General features: G+C 40.5%; 3 protein-coding genes and 1 long non-coding RNA gene across 15 annotated transcripts; 2 read left to right on the forward strand and 2 right to left on the reverse strand.

Moving 5' to 3' along the window:
• Window positions 1-306: 306 nt before the first annotated feature.
• On the reverse strand, window positions 307-3,668 carry LOC116214919 (protein STICHEL-like 2). 5 transcript variants are annotated; one of them, XM_031550424.1, is made up of 6 exons: window positions 2,425-3,668; window positions 2,133-2,337; window positions 1,842-2,027; window positions 1,430-1,732; window positions 654-1,338; window positions 307-534 (listed from the first exon to the last, which is right to left on the reverse strand). In XM_031550424.1, exons 1-6 carry the CDS (start codon window positions 3,643-3,645, stop codon window positions 465-467), a joined length of 2,670 nt encoding a protein of 889 aa, XP_031406284.1. In that variant the 5' UTR covers window positions 3,646-3,668; the 3' UTR covers window positions 307-464. The 5 variants fall into 5 exon arrangements, with proteins under 5 accessions (XP_031406284.1, XP_031406281.1, XP_031406283.1 ...); XM_031550421.1 differs by having other exon boundaries at window positions 1,842-2,337; XM_031550423.1 differs by having other exon boundaries at window positions 2,133-3,668.
• LOC116214923 lies at window positions 919-6,017 on the forward strand. 5 transcript variants are annotated; one of them, XR_004158370.1, is made up of 8 exons: window positions 919-1,060; window positions 1,306-1,454; window positions 2,142-2,254; window positions 2,332-2,443; window positions 2,655-2,792; window positions 2,885-3,009; window positions 3,594-3,716; window positions 5,564-6,017. It is a non-coding gene; the product is annotated as an uncharacterized LOC116214923 (long non-coding RNA). The 5 variants fall into 5 exon arrangements; XR_004158371.1 differs by having other exon boundaries at window positions 1,306-1,347; XR_004158373.1 differs by having other exon boundaries at window positions 1,306-1,347; window positions 2,157-2,254.
• Window positions 6,018-7,656: 1,639 nt separating this feature from the next.
• Window positions 7,657-13,154, reverse strand: LOC116214921 (protein ACTIVITY OF BC1 COMPLEX KINASE 3, chloroplastic-like). 2 transcript variants are annotated; one of them, XM_031550427.1, is made up of 8 exons: window positions 12,679-13,154; window positions 12,043-12,270; window positions 11,114-11,449; window positions 10,357-10,912; window positions 9,850-10,036; window positions 9,379-9,745; window positions 8,680-8,830; window positions 7,657-8,183 (listed from the first exon to the last, which is right to left on the reverse strand). In XM_031550427.1, the coding sequence occupies exons 1-7, from the start codon at window positions 13,000-13,002 to the stop codon at window positions 8,693-8,695; spliced, it is 2,136 nt and encodes a 711-aa protein (XP_031406287.1). In that variant the 5' UTR covers window positions 13,003-13,154; the 3' UTR covers window positions 7,657-8,183; window positions 8,680-8,692. The 2 variants fall into 2 exon arrangements, with proteins under 2 accessions (XP_031406287.1, XP_031406286.1); XM_031550426.1 differs by lacking the exon at window positions 7,657-8,183 and having other exon boundaries at window positions 8,425-8,830.
• A 4,859-nt stretch (window positions 13,155-18,013) lies between these two features.
• Window positions 18,014-22,099, forward strand: LOC116214337 (probable protein phosphatase 2C 6). Of its 3 annotated transcripts, none has more exons than XM_031549754.1 (5): window positions 18,014-18,825; window positions 19,561-19,959; window positions 20,295-20,412; window positions 20,515-20,738; window positions 21,145-22,099. In XM_031549754.1, the coding sequence occupies exons 1-5, from the start codon at window positions 18,505-18,507 to the stop codon at window positions 21,715-21,717; spliced, it is 1,635 nt and encodes a 544-aa protein (XP_031405614.1). In that variant the 5' UTR covers window positions 18,014-18,504; the 3' UTR covers window positions 21,718-22,099. The 3 variants fall into 3 exon arrangements, with proteins under 3 accessions (XP_031405614.1, XP_031405612.1, XP_031405615.1); XM_031549755.1 differs by having other exon boundaries at window positions 18,017-18,798; XM_031549752.1 differs by having other exon boundaries at window positions 18,015-18,798; window positions 20,295-20,738.
• Window positions 22,100-22,184: the final 85 nt, after the last annotated feature.

The following is a 22,184-nucleotide window of genomic DNA, read 5'->3' on the forward strand; positions in this document are numbered from 1 at the left end:
TGTCTGATAAGTTGTGAGCTTGTCAGCAGGAGCGCCTTTATCTGATTAATGGTTACTATTTTTAAAGTTCCAGTAACACATATCTTTCTTGTGAAAAGATGACACTCTTAAAGTGGATGACGTGGATGATCCAGAATAGCACGATCACGTTTATTTTTCTTTGTTCTCTGTTTTCTTCAGATTGTCAATCTGGTTTGTCATTCTCTGTTTTCTTTTTCTCTAAGATTGTGATTCTGCTGAACTTCTGGGGCTCCCTGAAGAAATGCCTTGTTCTCATGCATGTGTAAAGTAATAATCACTAAGAGATCTTCATAATGGAGTGGACCTGCTTTCTTATTTGGTATTCATCAGTAAACCGTAAATACAAGATTTATTCTCTTCGACAAGATTTGCAATGTCAATGGAAATTGCTCTCTTTTGTAGTTCCGTTTTTTGTAGAGATGCATCTAAACCTGACATGAGGCTTAACGTTGTTTTCCTTTTCTTTTCTGCTGACACAAGATGTCCTTGCAACTCCAAGAGCGATCACGTCCCCTACAAAGAAATTAAGCACGTTGTTACTTTCAAATTTCAAACAAGTAGGGTTTCTCGTCTCCATTTCAAGGACAAAGTTATTAGCTTATGAATATAGTAAGGTAATAGCTGTTTCTTACTCTGTTCTAGGATCAACTTGGGGGTGATGCTCTTCTTGAACCTTAGAAAAGTGTTTCTGGAGTTTGGGATCTCTTCTTGCTTTGTTCTCCCTATCCTTGTTTGCATGTTCAAATAGTATATCCTGGCTGTAAGCTTCAACACTTGCATCACTCTGTGGAATGGAGGATAATGACAGCCATCTATGTTTAGGATTTTTTATTCTCAAAGCATGGGTTCTGGCTGATGGTGGTAGACCATTTGTCTCCTGATATGCTGAGATGTCCACTTGTTTTTCCGATGATGCGAGCTCAGAAATAGAGAGTTTCTCTTGAGCTGAAACAAATGGTTTCCGTTCTCCTCTCAGGGAGTTGTACCCAGCAAGTTCTGTCGGGCCTGACTGAGGAGAAGGTACTTGACATCCTTTGAGGTGTGTCATCCGTCCGACTCCAGAAGTGGTACTATGAATATTGTTTTGGTGGACCGGTGCTCGTTGTTTTCTTGAATGACTGCATTCTGCTGGGTGCCTTTTTGGAATAGAATCTGCATCTTGTTCAATAAGTGTCAAGTCAATAGGTTGGATGCTCATATTTACTGTGACAGGGCAACCAATAGCACTTTGTAGAGCCCTAGATATGCTTTCCTCAGATAACTGTGCTTTCATCTTGTCCTCAGGGGTTCTGAACATTAGGTGAACAATAGCATTGCCTGTTAAAGGTGAAGCATCAACTGTCAGCTTTGGAACTACTGGTTTATTTCATAAAATGGGGAAAATTAAGCAGGGGCAGAATGGCAGTACCACTAGATATCGTCAACGATGCAAGGTTTACTTGGTGACTGAGGAACTCTTTAATGTCCCTGTTCTGAATACTATCCACCATATTTAGCCAGATCTGTTCTATGTTAGCAATGCAGCTTGATTCAGGCCCTCTCTCAGTTGCTTTACCTCTTAGTTTGTTGCTTTCTTCAGTCATCATCGTCACTTTGTAGTTATTATTCTCTTCCTTTGAGGTTTTGTGACTATGGTGAAAAGAGAACCTTTTATGGGTTATACTCTGCTGTTTTACTTCTAGTGATTCTGAATTGACTTCATCACCTTCAACTGCATGTTATCTTGGGTCAGCATGCCAAATTATACTAGATAATATTTCCTCGCTTTCTTTTCTTTTCAAGAGCCAAGGCTAAGGCTGTTCATGTTTCAAAAAAGTTACCTGTGGGTAATGGCATGTCTTTCGCTATATAGTTTCTGCGCGATGTTCTTTGAGGGGCATCTGGTGAAGCAATTTGTAGAAGGGCAGCAAATATTTGTGTACTCTGGTCAATGAATGATCTTGGTTGCTTCTCTAGTTCAACAAGTACTTTCAAAGCATAGCACAGTTTCTCCGGGTGACCTTTTACTGCAAATTTTTCTGAGATTACGTTGTTGTAAAAATGACACATAAGGATGAGCACACTTACGTAAATTTGCTGTGAAATACTTCTTAGCTGTACTTTGGCTTTACCTGATGCAGTTGATGATGATCCAGGGGTGGTAATAGCGGCTGTTGATAGGTGATCTTTGATAAGAGATGCCAACTGGGACGTCAGAGCTTGTGGTTCAGCACCTGATCCAATAAGCTCCGCGGTGAGTTGGATGGTCTTCATAGTGTCCCCTGAAAGTGCCGCTATGAGCAAGTGATTGAGGTTTTCTCTTGGAATCAGGTGTACCTGCAGAGACATGAGAACTACTCTGTCAATGAATGAGCACTTAAATGGAGAGAAGAAGAAAGAAGAAAGTTCTCCAAAAGTACCCACAATTTGTTGAACCATCGAGGTAGTGATTCTTCTATCCAGTAAGGTCAATTGATCTAATATATTTTCTGCTTCTGTCAAAGACCCTTCTGCTTTCGCAATTATCAGTTCCAGAGCTTCTCTCTCGAGTCTTATTCCTTCCCCAATAGCAATTCGGGTTAGCTTACGTTTGATATCTTCATCTCTAAGCTTTAGGAAGCAATATTTCTGACACCTCGATGATATTGATGAAGGCAGCCCCTCTGCCCCCATTGTTATGAGGACGAATACTATGGTGGACCCATTCGGCCCCTCTGCTATGCTCAACAGTTCATCCCAAGCTTCCACGGTCAATAGATGACATTCTTCGAGGATAAAAACTTTCAGACCTGGTAATGCTTGTGTGAATGAAGTACTTTGTATGAGCGTTTTTGCTTTTTCAAACCCTGGAAATCTGCTCCCTGAGCACATCTCCATGACACAGAGGCTTCGAGAGCAACCCCTGCAACTCCAGCATGGCCTAGTGGGTGAATTAGATTCACAGTTGAGTGCCATGGCCAGAATTCTTGCTGTCGAAGACTTCCCTGTCCCACTAGGACCATGGAACAGGTAGAGACTCGAAATCCTTTTCCTCTGAATAGCAGTGGCTATCGCCTTCACAATTATTTCGTGTCCCACAATGTCTTCGAAGACTTTAGGCTGATACTTGAGACTGAGGCTAGTGCCACTATTAGTATCCTCACCATCATGACCACCAATTCCTGTCAGGGAGGAGTCAATAGAGCCCGAGACAGAGATTCTGTCTTTGATCACCATACCTATCTCTTCCCTTGAAAGATTCTCTGATGAGAATGTCGGCTCCACAGCCAAACTGGATTCCAAAAATCTCTGGTTAAATTGGTCGGAGGACCGTCTCCTCGCCGCTTTGCCCATCTTTCTCCTGTAGGCCTTTCGCATTCTTGACCACCTCCAAGGAATGGTCCATCCTCTGCTTCTGTTTCTCTCCTTTCCTTCTGGTGTTTCTGCTAGCCTCGAGAGGGAAGAAGACCTATGCAATTGCTCCAAGCTCAGTGAATACTCTCGAGACGGGTTCTCGAGGTATCCTGAGACAGAGCTCAGTGATCTCCGCCTGTTTTTTCTGGCCTTATCACTGAAATCTTCCAAAAGAATCCGACCGCCATAGCTTGCTGCAGGAGTTTTGGGGACGCGGTTTGGGAATGGCAGCTCTGCAGCTTTGGAAGCCATAGCGCTATTGATCAAAGGAATCGGGAGAGGGGAGGCAGTCTTACGCTGCTTTTGTGCTACTACTCAAACAGGTAACGATCCAACTATAGTCTATGCAATGGCAATTTCATGTCTCAATAGCAAGTGAAGCTCTTGCTGGTCTGGTTTTGAAAAAGCCATCCCATTTTATTGCGTTAGCATGTGGGGGGATGGAGACAGGTTGAGGCCGGCTATATGAGAGAAGTCCGACCGTCATGCAGTCGTGCTATAAAATAATTCCGTAGTATACATCGGCAAGCCATTGTCAATTACATCATTGAACAACATAGTTATATATGATATACATTATATATGTATATATACACTATTAATTATCAATGTGTGTGTGTGTATATATATATATATATGACTGGCGTCTTAAAAAAAGCGGTATGCTTTCGCTACGTCAAAAAAGCGGCTGCATGTCCAGGTGTTGTGCTCCACTTGGCCTCTAATAGCTCCCCACAGGCCCATTCAGCTGCCGTTGCATTCGTCATATGTTGGTTTGGTCACCTAATCCTGTTTTTTAATTTGCCCCCTTTTTTTTTATAAGTAAAGCATTGTTTGGGAATGGAGTAATTTTTTTTTCTTTACTCCATTTATCTCCAATTCAATAATAAAATTATTTTTATTTTTATCTTAAATACTATTCAATTCAATTTTTAATACTAAATTCTCTTAATTATTCGTTACTTTTTACACAATTCAACAATATAATCATCACTTTCTATTTATTATTCATTATTTTTTATCACTTTTTTTTTTCTATAATTCAATCAAACAATCATTACAACATCAATTAAATAAATATATATATATACATAGTTAGAACCAAACAATCTCGGCCAGCGTACCTTTCTGAAAGAATAGAATGAATAAGAAACATTAAGATAAATAGTTAAGGAATCAAAGGGTCCTGGGGATAGAGGGACTTGAACAGTTGAACCCTCACGATTTTTAAAGTCGGCGGATTTTCCTCTTACTAGAAATTTCATTGTTGTCGGTATTGACATGTAGAATGGGACTCTATCTTTATTCTCGTCCGATTAATCAGTTCTTGAAAAGATTTATCAGACCATGGAGTAAGTGATTTAATCAATCAATATTCAATTCTTCCTTCAGTTTTCTACTTAGATGGACATTTTCTTAGCTCAGTCAGTGTTCAGTTAGTTGACATTGGAACTCGGCACTGTCCCTAAGAGCTTCCATAGCGCAAAAGATTATGAATACCTCTCTCGACCTTTTCGCTAGTATCAAGTGTGATAATCTTAATATTGACGCATGCTAATACTTCCGGTCATTCTGCATGCAGATAATTCCTAGAGGTACTTAAACAAATAGGGATTATAGAGGGATGTGGCGAGTATGACTTAGGGCTTGTTTGATAACCTAAATTAAGTGCAGAAATTAATTTTTCAGGACTTAATTAGATTTAGCTTGTTTAGTAAGTGTAAACAAAATTAACTTAATTGATTAAGTTAAGTCAAATTGAGCACTGAAAAATTAAGTAGAAAATTTCTACTTATTTTCTGACTTAATGCGCTCAGCTCAGGGAAAATATTTGCAGCGGTACCTCTGAACTTTTTCGAATTTTCAATTTGCTCCAATCGGGGGTAGTGGCCTGCCCTTTCTCAGATCAATGTCTTTCTTACTTTTTTTTAAATTTTTTTTCTGAAATGGCATGACACTATTTACCGTGTAAACACAATTTTCTACCAAATCAGTAAAATGGATGGAAAATGACACATGCCTAATGAAACAAGAAAATCAATATTCGTGCCTTTTTTATCAAAAAATAAAGTTCATGCAAAAATTGAAAAATGGATTAAAGTTGATGTTTTTTTTTTGTCATTAATCCTTATAAGTTAAACCATTTTGGCATGTGATTTGTGAATTCTAGGACATTGTCGGCTGCACAGTGAAGTAATGCTAGCGTATACCTCCAAAGATATGTTGGGTCCAGGTCGCAGGGCTCACTTACATACGTAGCTGCTTGAGGGTTGCTCTCTTAATTCTCGGTTTCTTGGATCCTTCCCCCTTGGAATCGAGCAGTGGAGTTGGATTCCTCGTATTCAAGATTGGCCAAACCCCCAATTTGAGAGAATAAAGAATGAGGTATGAGCCTGCTTTTTGTCCAAATAGAAGAGAATCTCTTTTCGATCAATCCACTAAGCCGCTCCATCGGAACGTAATTCGTATCCTTGTTTTATCAAAGATAACATCAAAGGTTTTTTTTTTTCTTTCTTTTTTTGCTGGTGCTTGTTTGAATTTATTTTTTAGCAGTGTTTATTAATATAAAGAGTAAAGTAAACTATCAAAATGGACTAGTTTGATCCTCAAATTTTTTTTTACCACCAACACTGTTCTTGAATTTCAATTCATCTATCAAAATAATTAGACATTAAAATGGCCAAAGCAAAACTAGACGTGGTGCCTATGTAGCTTAATGGCATAAAAAATATTGACCCAAAAAAAAAAGCATTATCAATACGTCGTATTGGGCTTAATTCCAAATAATTCATGTTGTAATTTCACAAAAAATGAGAGGAGAGATTTGGGGCCTCACCGCCAGCAACCTCCTCAATTAACGAGGCAATCTGAGGCCTTTGTGACCTCACTGGTGGGGGAAGTCGCCAGCCAGAGAGCCCCCGCCTGAGCTTTCTCTTCGAAAAGGAGGGAGCTCGGGTGGGGGACTCTGGTGACTAGGACCACAGCATTGGGACACTGTCACCGGCCACCACTACCATCACCGATGTTGCCGGTGACTTTAGAGGCTGTCGACAATCTCATCTAGGTGATGTGATCAGGATTGAAGCCACATTCACTTGAAGTTCGCCCCTCCGAATTAAAGAGAGAGAGAGATGGGCATTCGGTGATCGCCCACCATCATCTTTGTTGAGGTCATTGAAGATTCCATCATTAGCTACTCTAGGCAGTGGTGGCCAGAATTGAAACCACCATAGTTCAAAATCCGCCTCACTTTGAATTCAAAAGGAGTGGAGGAGATTGGAGTTGTGGAGCTCTCACCCCGCCCCCACCGTCCTCAATGAGGTTGTCTACGCCATTTGAGGTTGCAGATAACCTCGTTACGGGCGGTTCCAAGCTCCCCAACCCCTCTCTCTTCAATTTCGAGGAGAGGTGGTAGCCGACGAAGTCGTGGCTTGCAATGGAGCTTCCACCGCCCATTCCTGCAGTGCCCCTCTCTCTCCACCCCCCCCCCCCCCCCCCCCCCCCCCCCCCCCCCCAAACCCCCCTGCCTGTGTGAATATCAAAACACTGATTCGTTTTATCACAATTTGGTCGTGGCATTAGAGGTTCCTAAGCAAAGTCATCCCGAGCATTCCAAGGCATTCTAGGGGGTCTTGAAGCACAGCGGGCCTGAACTAGGGATTGATTCCAAAACGAGACTTCAAAGCCAATATTTAGACTATTTGAGAAGTAAGAAATTTTTCTCTGCTTAATTTAACTTGCCACCAGACAAATGAGACCGATATTTTAAAAGAGGAACCCATCAATTATCTTTGTTTAATTGTGTTATTTTTATTTATTTTTATTTTTTGTTGTAGGTGACAATTGAAATTATGGCAAGGTAAAGACAAAGCAATGGATCCCAAGACAACTGGTAAGTCCCTTCCTCTTGTGTTAATATTAAGATAAATCAAACCAAGACAACTGGTGGGTCCCTCCATCTTCAACATATCGACTGCCTTTGTTTGGTAACAAGCTAAATTAAGCAGAGTTAAAAAAAATTTTACTTCCCAAACATGACCTTAAGTTCTCTGATCTGAACATAAAAAAATTTTCAACTTTGCTTAATTTAACTTGCTACCATATAAAAATAACTAATATTTTGAAGAGGAAGGGACCCACTAGTTGCCTTGGGACCCACAATTGAAGTTAAAAGTAGCTTGCTCTGTCATTACCTTGTCATAATTTCAGTTGCTTTCGACAGCAAGGAAAAAAAAAAGGCAATAAAATTAACACAAGTCAAACAAAGGCAACTGGTGAGTCCCTCCTCCTTCAAAATATCGGCCCCCTTTGTCTGGTAACAAATTAAATTAAGCAAAATTTTTTACTTCTCAAACAGAGTCTTAATCAGTGCTAACTTCTGAGAACGACAACTTGTAACCGCAGGGAACCCCAATGCTAATGGGCAAAAAGCAATGATTTGAACCCAAGCCCTCAGAAGTCAACAAGAAATACGAACATCTCGACCAACCCCGATTCAAGAAAAACTATTCTAATTTTCAGTTGAAATGTCTCTTCTAACTCCACATATCAATAAATATCGCTGAGACATTTTCCGCGGTTGAAATAAAAATGATTAGATTTTGGAAAGGGCTGACAAAACATCACTATTGACAATGGGGTTTCAGAAGCCAACCAGTGTTGAAAGGGAAGCGGTGATTATGGTGATTACCTAAGAAGAAGCAGCAATTTCTAGCTTCGACTACATATATATACCAACATGTGCACGCACAAATCATGCTTCTGTAAACAGCACCTCGGTTCTAACTTCCCTGAAAATTCACCCAAGTTAGTAGAGAGAAGAAACTGAGAGATTATCAGGATCATATATGGCATGCAATAACTTAGATTCTATTTTAGTTTATTCCAAGGGTAACCGTCTATATCATTGTTTAAAGAGTAACTACAGGCTGTCGAACTCATAGTGTAAACTATTGATGTATTCACACGTGAAATCACCGGGCAAACCTAAAAGAAAAATACATATCGAAACTGCTGCTTGTGGTATCTGGGTGAGGACTAAGGTGATTTCAAATTTTGCAAGAAACAATATTAATTTCCATTGTTTCAAAGAATACACTGGCACGATCCCTTCCAGAGCTCGATATTAGGTGCCAAATGGAGATATATTGCTATGTCCTACATCTAAATAAAAAATAATCATTGACCTTTTTGACCCCATGATCGAATTTTTGTTTCATAGTTTCAGTCCAGACAGATGGTACAGAAATAAACAAGACACGACGCAAAATGCCTGCATTGGCTTACCCAAATTGTTTAGCTATTGGGATGTTGAGGCAGGAAGAGTGGCCGATGGGGATGTCTGCAGCAACTGTTGCAGCATACGAGCAGCAAGACGCTGCATAACTCCTCCCAAGACCCCTACCCCTAAATAGTGTGCCTCAGGTTGTTGAAGGATCTGACAGTCATTGGCAGTAAAAATCACTCAAGATTAAAATAAACCCACTCTCTATCAATTTACTCAATTACATAAAATACACACATGCTGATAGTCTCTTCTATGGTCTGAATTCAAGCAAGGTGCAACAAGTATACTATTACATTTAATAAAATACACCATAGTTCACATTCGATTTTGGATAAATCCTGGCATCACGACCCTTTTTAGCATTAGAGAGTTTGTCAAACTCTGTGTCTATGTCATGCACATTATGAGACTTGTTTAATTTAACTCGCAGTCATATATTTTGATCTCCCACCTTCTACAACATCAAGAAATTCTGCTCTTGTTATTTTCACCAATCTTAAAGCTCTGCCAGCAGTTTGGATCAATTTCAGACCCAAAATTACTGAAGTATTATTACTTCAAATTCATCAGTTTTCAAGGAAAGAAATCTGACCCTTGCTTAATAAAGTTAACGAGCCTATCCAAAAGCTCTGGCATAATCAAAAGGAATGCGACATGAACTGAAACAAACAGCGAAAATGGGGTTAAAGAAGTTTTACCCGTAAAATTGGCAACAAAATGGCTGGGTCAAAATTTTCTGAGGTTTGCAGAAGATTCCATATTCTTAACACTTGATCCCGAAGATTGGTCATGCTTTCTAGCTCACCATCCCTCATTGCAGCGAGACCTCTCAGATTGCCAATAAAAAGTGGTATCCGCAAATAATCAGGGATTGATTTGTATGCATCAACAGCAGAACTTAAGATAATAGCTTCTACGATATGAACAGATTCCTCTATAACCAAAACCCGGAGCTCTTCACCCTCTGGACCAACTAACAGTTGCAGAACAGGTTGTAAGGCCTCTTTGGCGGAGAAGTCTCTGTCTTTTCTACCCTGTTCGAGTAGGTTTTGAAGCCGATTCCACCTGCATCAAGAAATGAAAAAGACATCTTCTACTGATAAATTTGAACACAAATCGTATTGTGTCCCTGTAAACTAGAAATGCCAGTAATCAAGAGGGGCACGCACCTGAACCTTCCATCTTTAAACAGCAACTCAACCAGAGCATCTCTTAGATATGGATTTGGATCAGTGAGAAGCCTCTTAGCAAAGTATGGATATGAGGCTGCCAGTGCCTTAAAGTTTGGGTCCACACATATAGCTAAGCCTTCTAATACGGTAAGGGACCTCAATATTAGCGCGTAATATGCAGGCACTGCAGACAAAATATCAAGGCAAACCATCAGCTGTGTGAGATGCTGGTGTCAGGGTTTCCACAGTACTGGTGAAAGGTTTTCAATTATTCTTACTGGCAAAAAGGGGGAAAAAATTTACACCGTATAGTACTCAAGAGTTCTGGTGTAAATATTTCAATTAATCATTTTGCTTTGAGTGATTGATGAATTCTGAAACCAGGAAAGAAATTTAGCATGGAACAGGACAAACAACTCGAAACAGAAATAAGGAAAGCAATTCAAACCAACAATCTACGAGATAATTTATCTATCGCAGCAATAAGTTGATCCCACATCCTACCTTTAAATGGAAATTGATAGAAGACAACATCGAGACCATCCACAATTGTTTTGAAGTTAAGTTCACTCACAGTAGCACTCAGTGCATCATCAAACAAATTCTGGAGAGCCGGTACAATTGGAGAAACATCCACATCAGGTGATAGGAATTCCAGAGCATAATAGTCACGGGCCATAGCTTCATAGTCTCGATTTACCAGGTGAACAACATGACCGATAATAGCAAATCTTGCCTTCTCCGGAGTTTCACTCATCATTCCAAAATCTAGGAAGGCAAGTTTTCCACTCGGTGTTGCCAAGAGATTACCAGGATGAGGGTCTGCGTGAAAATATCCATACTCCAGCAGTTGTCTGAGAGTGCACTCGACACCAGTTGTCACTAATTCTAAGACATTTAAACCTTGCCTCTCAATAGCTTCCAGGTCACTCAATTTGACTCCATCGACCCACTCCATTGTCAATACTTTGGCACTTGTGTAGTCCCAAAATATATCTGGGACGATGATGTCTTGTTTGTCAGCATAAAGTATTTTAAATCGCCTAGCATTCCGTCCCTCCTGCAGGAACCTGTCAAAATCAAAGATCAATTCCCCAAAGAAACCATAAAATAGCCGATAAATTGCTGAGAATGTTCCAAGACAGTTCCACTGATTTCTTGTATAGATCAAGCATATTATGGAGCTCATCACAAGCAAACGTTGACATATATGAGCTATTAGAAATGTTATGGTGACAAAACACTGAAACAGGATGCTAACCTGCACATAGTTGAGCTCCTGATAAACTCTATGTCCAAATTCATCGACCAGAGCAACGACATCAGTTGTCACCATGTCTACATATTTATTTATGAGAAAACCTAGACTTCTTATAAGGTGAAAGTCAAGTCCAATAACTTCTTCAATGCCAGGCCTTTGCACCTTTACTGCAACCACCTGCCTAGAGTGTCTTAATCGAGCCTTATAAACTTGCCCTAAACTTGCTGCTGCAATTGGGGATGCAGATATTGAAGAGAAAATTGTATCCAGTGGCTGTCCCAGCTCTCTCTCGATGCATTCAAATGCCTCTGCATCAGGGAATGTTGGCAATGCATTCTGCTCAAAATGCAATTGAATTAATGACCATCAAAGCAGTACATAAAAGCCAGAGAACAACAATCTGCAGCTCACCCCAGCAACATTACTGCATTGCTTCATTTATAGGCTCATGGCTTTAAAGATTCAGGAAAACAAAATGAGCAAGACCATTGTTACACTTGCAGTAAGCTGAAGATGAAAGGCACTAAGGCTAGGAAATGTAGATTGGAATAGGTGCACCTATTCATTCAGTTGCAGTTATCCTTTACCAAGAAGAATACGAAATGTCACTCAGGTAATATATTGTTCATTTTCCAAACCATAATGTCAGATCTCACTTAATGGGGAGGTTGTCATTTAACTCTGTCTTTATTATGGTTCACTTTCAATTTTTCGCCTCGTGTAGTATGAACTAATAGGCTTTAACTTTGACGCAAAAAATCAAAGGTGAAAATTGAAAAACACTGTGAGCATACAAATTTTCGATTAAGAAAATTCAGGAAACAACACGTGTTGAAAGAGAACAACTACTGCACAAGCAAGAAATATATAAGTATATGTCAAATTGAGATATATTAGTCTATGAATCTTAAAATGCCTAACCAGAGCACCTGAAGCTCGGAGAGCTCAGAGAGATACTCAGGAGGGCATAAGTCAGGCCTTGTTGATAATGCCTGCCCTATTTTGACGAAGGTTGGACCCAATCGAGTAAACATCATCCTAAATTCTGCACCTCGCTTTCGCTTGTTCTGCTCCACACGGCCCCCTTTTTTATCGAGCAACAGCTTCATTGCAAATGAGCCCAATGCTATCAATACCTCCAGAGCTCTCCTCACCACCTAACCACCATAAATACAGCCAATCACCACATATTTAGCGTACGCTTACACAGCAGCTTCTGAATGGACGAGGCAATAGCAGTCAATGATAATCAATGAACAACTACAGATGCAAACGCAATTGAATTCTTACGTGACATCATGCTGTCGCTGTTTATGAATAATGAGAAAATCCTATCAGGCACAGAGCATCGGCGAAAAATCTCATGAATAGGGCAAGAGAGTGGAGAGTTACGTATTAATTCATCCATATCGTGCCATTTAGCAGAAGCAATCACAATGAGCAATGCCTATGGAAAATCTAATGCACTTAGACTTCTCTTCACTTGCTGTAGGAGTAATTGACCCTCTGATCAAATTTTCACTTCTCACGATTGGAAACAGAGAGACAGAGAAACAGAGACGAACCTCCAGAGGTCGTGATCGGTACTTGTAATCGAGCCGATCGGCGCTATAAACTGGAGCATCGGCGGCACGAGCCAAGGCCTTCATCTGTGCACGGATGTCCTCCACGAGGTCCAGTCTCGAAGTCCTTACGGCAGGCCACTCGTCGCTCCCGTCGCCGACGACGACAACCTCGCTACGTCCGCGTGGTCTCCCGTCCGAAGGCGCAGCTCTCGGCGGCGCGACTGTTCTCACCGCTCTGCTCCCTCCTCTGCGAGGCTCCGACACCTGAAGACGACGTAGCCGCAGTGGCGAGGCGGAGATCGGGAGAGCTGCCGCCGAGCTCATGGCGTTCACCGGAGGCTACAGAGCTCCAGCGAAGGTGGGGGAGAGAGAAGGAGAGATCGGAGAGCTAAGCATTGAAAATGGAGTCAAAGGAGGTTTTCTCGTGCTTTTTCTATTGTTCTTCTCTCCGTGCGCTCCCTCCCACCTAATTTTTCCTAAAATAAAAGGGCGCCGAAGCCATGTGCTCTATAGTCTTATATTTTTAGGCCCAAAGGTCAAATGTGGCGAAGCCCACGGTACCCCGCCTTCATTGATCGATCACGGCCTTCCATCGATGCGTATCCACCGTGTAACGGTTGCGGTCCTTGCCGATCATCGCACCGTGCTATTTACTCATGGCAAGTAAAATTATTGCATGTTGTGAGAGGCATGCTTGCCGTTTGGTTCATATACTATTAGATTATAAGAAATGTAAAGATTGTAAAAAAAATTTAACGCTTACACAAAAAAAAAACCGTTAAATCATTTTACCTGGATTGTAAGTCAAAATATAATATTATTGTATTTAGTAAATATGTTGAATCACAGGAAACGTCAATTGTATAATTTTTCTACATAGATATGACGTGGATCCTATTAGTGTAAGTCGCAGTAATTTATCTTTATGAATTCGAATGGCTCATAGTTTTCGATTGAACGGCAATTTATTAAATAAAGATATATGCAGTAATGTCAAGCTTTTTACTAGGGAATATACAATTTTGCTGTTTAATGATTACTTGGTGTAGCCACGATTTTATCGATTGCATCTGCCGTAGACGAGGCTTGTTCATTTATACTAGTAACGAAATATGAAATGAATCAAATATCGTCTCTTCTAATTCACTTTTGTCTCTCTAGCCGAGACAACGCGAATTGAAAATTAGAGCATCATATCGAAGGATCCATTGACCTAGAATTCGAGTTTAATGTATGCTCCTCCTCGTGTTGATTACTAGACAATCACGAGTCGGGACACGTGATTGACTCTGTGTATGATGGGCTAAAGTTCGTTTTTCTAATAATGTTTCAGTCTAACAACTTTGTGATCCGTGAATAGATTGGTTGTACGATTCGTTTAAGTGGGTGGGTGGGTGGTCGGTTAACCGCTAGCCGTACATAGAATATTGTACAATTTCCTCGGAGTCAAAAGTTCAAGCTAATGAAGATTGATCTCTTATGAACTCATAAATAACTTTTTATATCTTTTTGACGCTGGAAACAACTCTTAACACCACCATCACTTATGTGTAACTCAATTGATAACGCGTTAATATTTCAAATATTAGATCAGGAGTTCAAATCATGTTGAAGATTTAGGAGTAAATAAGGGGATATCCCATATTTGTTATATAACTCGCTTGCAGCAGTAGTAATTTGATTATAGACTTGTGCAAAAATTATGTTCATCCGAAACCGCATTGGGGTAACAGTGATGAACCCAAACCCTCAATCCTAATGTAGCTAAGGCTCAAATTGGACATTATCGTATTCACATGGCAACATGTGATTTTGAATTGTCATATACATGTCATGTCAAGTGCATTTGAATAATTGTCCTCAAGAACTGATTACGAGTTAGGCTTCCAAAGGAGGGGGATAATTGACCATAAGACGGAATTCTCTTCGCAATTAGACATGGATTCATAACTCGCTTTATGATCGCACAAAATTTTCACTAGTCTTACGCATGTTTCACTGCATATTTAATCCAAAAATTTGAGCTTATAGCTAGGGACATCCAGGTGACAAAAACCCATGGATTTTTTCTTTTTTAGCCCGTGTGGGATACCTTCTTCTTTTGACTTTAACTCCATCCTCACATGGACACTTGTTTTAATAATTGACCTCGAGATAAGCTTTTCTCTTATGCTTTCTCAAGTTTTAATTAGACCGTAAGCCGGTATCCTCTTTCGTGCGTGGGCCTAGATCAAGGGGGCTAGTATGAGACGTAATTTTGCTGCACACAAGACTGGAATTGGCAAGGTATGAGTGCTTATGAATGCAAACCCACTCTAATGCAATGAGAAAAATCTTCATTAGACTTATAAACTATTAGATGGATTTCGAATTTAAAAGCTCTAACTAATAACTGAGATGGTAGGTCATGAATTTCTCCTTCTTCTTTTTTTGACCAGGGAGTATCTAAGACTTCGCCGACTAATCCTCTGAGCTTCATATGTGAATCTCGGTGGCACATTAAGCGATTAATTACACTAAAAGCGCTTCGATGGTCCTAAGAAGTTTGAGACATAATACCCAAACTCTTATTTAATTATTAGACCAAACCCTCTACAATTGAATTTCTTTATATTGCCCGACATGAGAAAATACTTCTCAATAATTTTCTTAAGACTCCATTCAAACCATTGCAATTTATTTTATAAATTATCACGCACTCTTTTTATGGGGACATTCTCACTTTTATTACGGAACCGTTGCTTCCCCGGATGCCCAATTAAAGTCAACTGCTTTCCTGAAAAACTCATAGAATCCTAAGACGAGAAAAATCTATCCATCCAGCCCTTTCTTTAGCTTATGAAGTTGTCCACAGTTTTTCATATTTGCTCAATTAATGCAACATTAGAAGATGGAATTATTCAAGACAAGTAGAAGGATCTTTCGAGCAAAAGACAAATACATCGTTATAATTGAAAATTACATGACGACGACAGCTAAAGAACATCTTATCTATGACAACGACGAACCATCACACAAATATTATTATAATTTATTAAAATCCATATTGCCCAACGGTCGTGCTTATCTATTGAATTATGCGTGTCCCCTTCGGCTGTGTCGCCACTTCTTTAGAAAAGCCAATTCATTCGAGAGACGTGAGGACTTTGATATATGATCCGAATCGGAAAATATATTTATCAATTCACCGAGTTCATGTGACGTGTGATGTCAAACCATCGACTTTTCGCGACGGTGCATGAATCGTGCAATTCCTCGACAACGTCAAGTGGTTTGATCATGCGGGAGATTAATTGAGAGGAACATTTCAATTTTTTCATTGAATAGATGCGACGAGGAAATAAGTTCTCAAAAGGAGGTGTTATATTCGAAGACAAGGAGCATGTTTTGCATAGCCATCTCGAGAGATGCTTCAATTAAATGAGACGAGATATATTAATTTCATGATGATTTACATAATCCGCAGTTAAGTACAACCTTCTTTCACGAGATGAATTGGCTCTACATGTATCACTAGGCACATTTACATAGTTTTATCTCGACACTAATTAAGAGAGAGGAGATTTATTAGCATGAGAAATAAAATGATTTATTTAAGAAGAAAATGTTGGGCTATCCCTCCAATTTGGAGGAAGTTGGGCTCAATTGTATTGGGCTTTTATCGGGTCTTAATAAGCCCAAGAATCCATTTTATTAGGGTTTTTGTTTCAGCAAATCAGCTGAGGTATAAATAGCAGCAGAACAGCTGCAGATTAGTGTAGAGCGGCAGAAGTGCAGCAGCATAGCAGCACAAAACCAGGGAAGAGCAGACAGCAGAATTCGAAGAGCAGGGGCAGCGCGCAGCTGGAGATCAAACCTCGATCGGGACATCAAACGAACTCCGATTGGGACGAAATTTTGACAGCAGCTTCACAACACGTGGGGCTAACTTCTGAACGGTCAGAATTTCTATTCGAGCTCTGTAGGTGCTGTTTCAGCTGATTTTGTGAACCACCCGGTGTGGGTGACGAATTTAGTATTTGGGTGATCCAAGAGAGTGTTTCTCTTGAGTTTGGTGATCCAAGGGTTTACCCTTGATAAAAGACATTGTATAACCTTCATAGTGGATCGTTGATTCGGAGTTGGTCCCGTGGTTTTTCCCACATTGGGGTTTTCCACGTAAAATTCTTGGTGTTGTTTTACTTTACTGCTTGTTGGTTGATTTGATTAGTTCCTATCTCGATTACACTAGAAAGGGAGGAAGATTAATCGCTGCGTTATTGTTTGGTTGAGTACATCCCTAACCCCAACAGAAAATTACATCTCAGCTTTTACGCATAAAAAAAAATATTTCTAATTTGTGAGACTAGTCACTTTTCCTTGCGCGAATAATTTTGTACATCCTGTACAAATGTTTTTTCTCTCATTCGTTCCCATGCAGAAATCCCACCATTTCATATATAAAAAAATACGTGAAAATATATAACCATTCGATCAACATGAAACTCATATATTTATCCACCACATTATCAACTATCAAGGCCTCTCTTCTTCTTTTTTTTTTCCTTTGACCATAATGAACCTTAGACTTCCCTTAAAAGGCACATCGCTTAAGAAAAGCCCGGGCACAGGTTCCTCGGATTCATCATATCAGATCAAACTCTGACTATGAAAGGAGAACAGCAAAGTTATATAAGTTTGATCGTGGGAAAGTTGAATGGGGGAGGGGACCGTGGACATAGACAATTTGACCATGGTTCCCCACCGCACTCATTATTAAAAAAAAAAAAAGGAGCTAGAAAATCACACTTTTTAAGATATAAATCCTATTCTGGCCATTTATTTATAGAGTCAAACACTCCACACGATGAATGCGAAAAAAAATTAAATAGGAGGAAAAAGGCAAGAAAAATGCAAGTTGGATTAATCTAATCAAATAGCAATTTATTGTTTGTTTAATGCTAAGCACGCTCGCATCACTTGCCAAATATATTGTTTCCTCATCTGGTTAACATACAATCCCAATTTTTCCGATGTGGTCCCAATTTTTTCATTTCATATTGATTATTAATATTATACAAAAATGAAATATAATATAGTGAAACTTTTCGTATCATTTTAATCCTTATTTTTCTATTTGCTTAATAAGTATATAGACTTCCTTGGTAATCAATAAAAAATAATTAATATTGTTATTCGATATTCATTGATATGTTTCGGTTATTTTATAACCTTTTCTGGTTAGAACTCGAAATTTCTTTTTAAAATTTTTTTTCTTGATAAATGAACGGAAAAGGTTTTTTTTTTTTTTGAAGAATATGTAAATTCAAACACATTTACCTACCCACACTCAGTCACCTTCTTTAGCAATCAGCAGCAGTTGTCTTCTTCCCTCTCGCTTCATCTGAAAGTTGTGTGGCTTTTGGCCGTAGCCGAAGCGGCTGAAGCAGAAGAAGAAGAAGGAAACAACCAGACAGGGAGAGAGAGGGACTGACTCCTACTCTCTTACTCCATTTGGGCTCCATCTCCCCCTGATTATGATCGCCGATCCGTGTAGATGTGATCCTCGTGGCAGCATTTACACTCCTCACCCCCACACCTAACTACCGCCCACTTATCAATTGCTCTGATCCCCCTCTCCCCCTTCTCCTTCTTCCTCCCCTTAGTAAACCACTCAATCGACCTCCCCCCACCGATCTTTGCTCCAGCAGAGTAAATGTGTAGCCCGAGATAGCATTGACATGCTCAAAGTTTGATCCTTTTTGCTCTGGCTTCAAATGGGTTCCTGCAAAAAGGTTTGATCTTTGCCTTTATTAGCTCTGGAGCTGGGGCTTTCTGATTTTCGAGATGGGTTCTTGCTATTCGAGCTCGAGAGGGGTTGCAGTGGGGCGAGAAGCTTCAGGAGGAGGAGCTGTGAACCGGGGCTCGTCCTCTTCGGGGAGGTGGAAGAAGATTGGGAGCATTGGGAAGATGAAGTTTGGTTCCTCTGCGTACTGTGAGGGGGGTCTGAACCAGTACGGCAACCAGAGCCAGATTCATGTTGCTGGGAAGATGTGCTCCAATGGAGCCAGTGATTTTGCGTGCTTGTACACCCAGCAGGGCAAGAAGGGCACCAATCAGGACGCTATGTTGGTTTGGGAGGTCAGCTGCGGTCCAACTCTCTCTAATGTTTGTTCCCCCATTAGTCTGGTCTTTCCCCTTCTTTTCAGGAAGAATCAGAAGCTTGTTGTCTTTGTTTGTTGTCTGTTAAGGTAAAATTAGTCGGTGGTTGGTCAGTCTGTGAGGTTTGTTGCTGTGTGATAGCTTTGTTTTGTCTCGCACTCGTTGAAGAATTCAGGACTTTCTATTGTTAGCTATGTCTATTGAGAGGGAATATGCCAAGATGTGCCCTTTTTAAGAATTCACCTAGCTGTGTCCTTTTCTTTGCTTGGGAAGTTGTTGAGGGTAATTGCAAAAATGTCACAATATTCATTGTCTTGCTCCACACTTTATATACTGCTTTAAGTAGAAATTCCTTGGGGGTGATTCCTTGAGTCAAAAAACCGCATTTTTTCGTATGTATAGGAAGATTATTTAGATGAGGAGTTGGATATAGTTTCTTGAATCACTCTTGAGAGGATCCGATCATCATGAGTAATAGTGGACAGCGACGATGATGCTTCTTTTGAAGTACTTTTAGGATATTAAAGCTTATCGATTGAGTTCAAACCCGACTTTTTGACAACCGATGGTTTTGGAGATGCCTTGCTTGTGCTCAGTTATTGGTGTTGCAATCGTCTTTCTTTTCAAATATATCAGTTTGCCCCTAAATTTTTCCTGATTCTGAATTACCTTTTGCAGTAGTCTGTAGCTCATAGTCCTACAGCCTCAATTGTTAACTCCACTGAACTTTTCTGATGATAGAATTACAGCTCAAGAGATGACACGGTATTCTGCGGAGTTTTTGATGGTCACGGCCCTTTAGGCCACATGGTCGCAAAGAGAGTTCGGGATTCTCTCCCTATCATTCTCAGCACTCAGTGGAATTCATATACATGCGAAGATCAGACCAGCCTTCCCAAGATTGAGAACGGTCCCACAAGTATGGTGGCCCCTGAGGGAGCTCCTCCAGTTGCCTTGGACGATCAGTGGGTTGACTCCTCAGCGGTGCAGGAGAATGAGAAAGAGAAACTTCCCGAGATATACCTTCCACTCAAGCAGTCGATGTTGAAGGCTTTCAACCTGATGGACAAGGAACTGAAGTTGCATCCAACAATCGATTGCTTCTGCAGTGGGACTACAGCTGTTACTCTGGTTAAACAGGTATCATTCTGGTTATCACCCCATCTTTTGAACTTCTTGCTTTTCACTGTATGGGATATCGATCTTTTCTAGCAGCGGACATTTATGCTTGGATGGTTACAATGAGCAGTCTATTTGCTTCTGGAAGACTTAGAGGAATATTCTAGTGAGTGGAGGAAAAAGGGAGTAGAACACGTTTTGTTAGGAACTTTCCATAAAATAACAGGCAATTGATGCTTGATCAGTCATGCTTGATTGCTTCAAACAGAGATAGATACCTCTCTCATGTTACATCTTTGGTGTAAGCACCTGGAACTTTCATATCTAATCACAATGCCATTCTTGTTGTATATCAGGGTCAGAATCTGATGCTTGGAAATGTAGGTGACTCGAGAGCAGTGTTAGCAACAAGAGACAAAGACAACTCCCTAGTTGCTGTCCAATTGACGGTGGACTTGAAGCCTGATCTTCCAAGTCTCTTTCTCTCTCCTTCTCTTGAGTACAATCTTGTCTTGGTCCCTCTTCTGTTTTCTTCCTTAATTTTCTGGGGATCTTATAAACTTGCACTGCATACAGGGGAAGCTGCTAGGATACAACAATGTAAAGGGAGGGTCTTCGCATTGCAGGACGAGCCAGAGGTTGCCCGTGTTTGGCTTCCAAATAATGACTCACCAGGCTTGGCTATGGCCAGAGCTTTTGGTGACTTCTGCCTGAAGGATTTTGGGTTAATATCTGTTCCCGACATTTTCTATCGTCGGTTAACTGAAAGAGACGAATTCATCATCCTCGCGACTGATGGGGTAATAATCTAAACCAGTAGAAACTTCCTTTTTATGAATTTTTCGACTTGAGACTTCTTATATGATTTTCTATTAGGAACCTTGGGAGCCTCTTTATCCGACTTTTGTCACCGACTTCATTAGCTTCATTATTTTTGTTGTGGAAATTTGTCTTTATTTCTTGAAATACCTGATGGAAAACATAATAAGTGTTATTTTGCTGTTTGAAGATATGTTTTTTGATGGATGAAAGATCAAAACTTACGTTTGTTTTTTAAATAATGGTGAAGAAAAACGTCATTTTCTTCCGCAAAGCAGAAGTATGAAAATGTTTTCCAGCATCAAGCATAGCCTTCTTTAGTCTCTTATCAACTTCCCTGTAAGTAAGATCCTGATGTTGTTCCTTAACATCTTATTCCTTTGGCAGGTATGGGATGTTCTCTCGAACAAGGAAGCTGTTGATATCGTGGCTTCTGCCCCTGGGAGGGCAACTGCTGCCCGTGCTCTCGTGGACTGTGCAGTTCGGGCATGGAGGCTCAAGTACCCCAGTTCGAAGAACGATGATTGTGCTGTAGTGTGCCTCTTTCTGGATCAAAAGCCCTCAAATCTATATCCAGGCACAGTAGATGAACCTTGTGCAGCTCCTCCTCCGGAGGGTACGGTAGAGAAAACAACAGCACCGACTCTCGAGAAAGTACCACAAGGTCCAGACACCTATGATGATGATGGTCCTGATCACAATCCGGTTCTTGAGCGGTTGGGGACTCTGGGCTCCAACGAGATTGTCCCAGTCTCTGAACTAACAGAGGAGGAGGAGGAGGAAAAATCCGTTAATGCACGTGTTGGGCAGTCCAAGAGAAGCCTAGCGGAATGCATTGCGAGCAGCGAAGATGATGAGTGGTCAGCCTTAGAAGGCGTCACGCGGGTCAACAGTCTACTCAGCCTTCCTAGGTTCTTGTCAGGCGATGCAAGATCGACGAGTTGGAGAAAGTGGCTATGAGACTGCCTAAAATACACCGCTGCGAGAGAAAATACGCTCGAAAAGGCCAGATCTCCTCGACACGAACCGGACCTTTAATATATCGATTCAGCAATGAGAATGTACCCTGGGCTTAAGGAGCCCGACTATCGGATCGATAAAGGGAAAGCAGAAGGTAATGTGAGCCCATAGAATATTATTAATCTCATGCGATCAGTTAATGGGCTTCGGGTTTTGGATGTTTACTTTTTTCCTTCAGTTATGTAGACATTTTGTCACGGTATTTTTAGTCTTGGGATGGTTGGCGTAGCAAAGGGAAATCAATGTAAAATGAAACATTCGTCAGGGGATCGGAACGAAAACTCGAAAGGCTTCTCTAATAATACGGTTGTTCGAAGCAAAATGTAATAGTGTCGGTATCAAAACTCAAAAGGCTTCTCTAATAATACGGTTGTTTGTAGCAAAATGTAAGAATGTAGTCGATCCCG

This window comes from Punica granatum, chromosome 7 (assembly GCF_007655135.1).
Source record: "Punica granatum isolate Tunisia-2019 chromosome 7, ASM765513v2, whole genome shotgun sequence".
NCBI lineage: Eukaryota > Viridiplantae > Streptophyta > Magnoliopsida > Myrtales > Lythraceae > Punica > Punica granatum.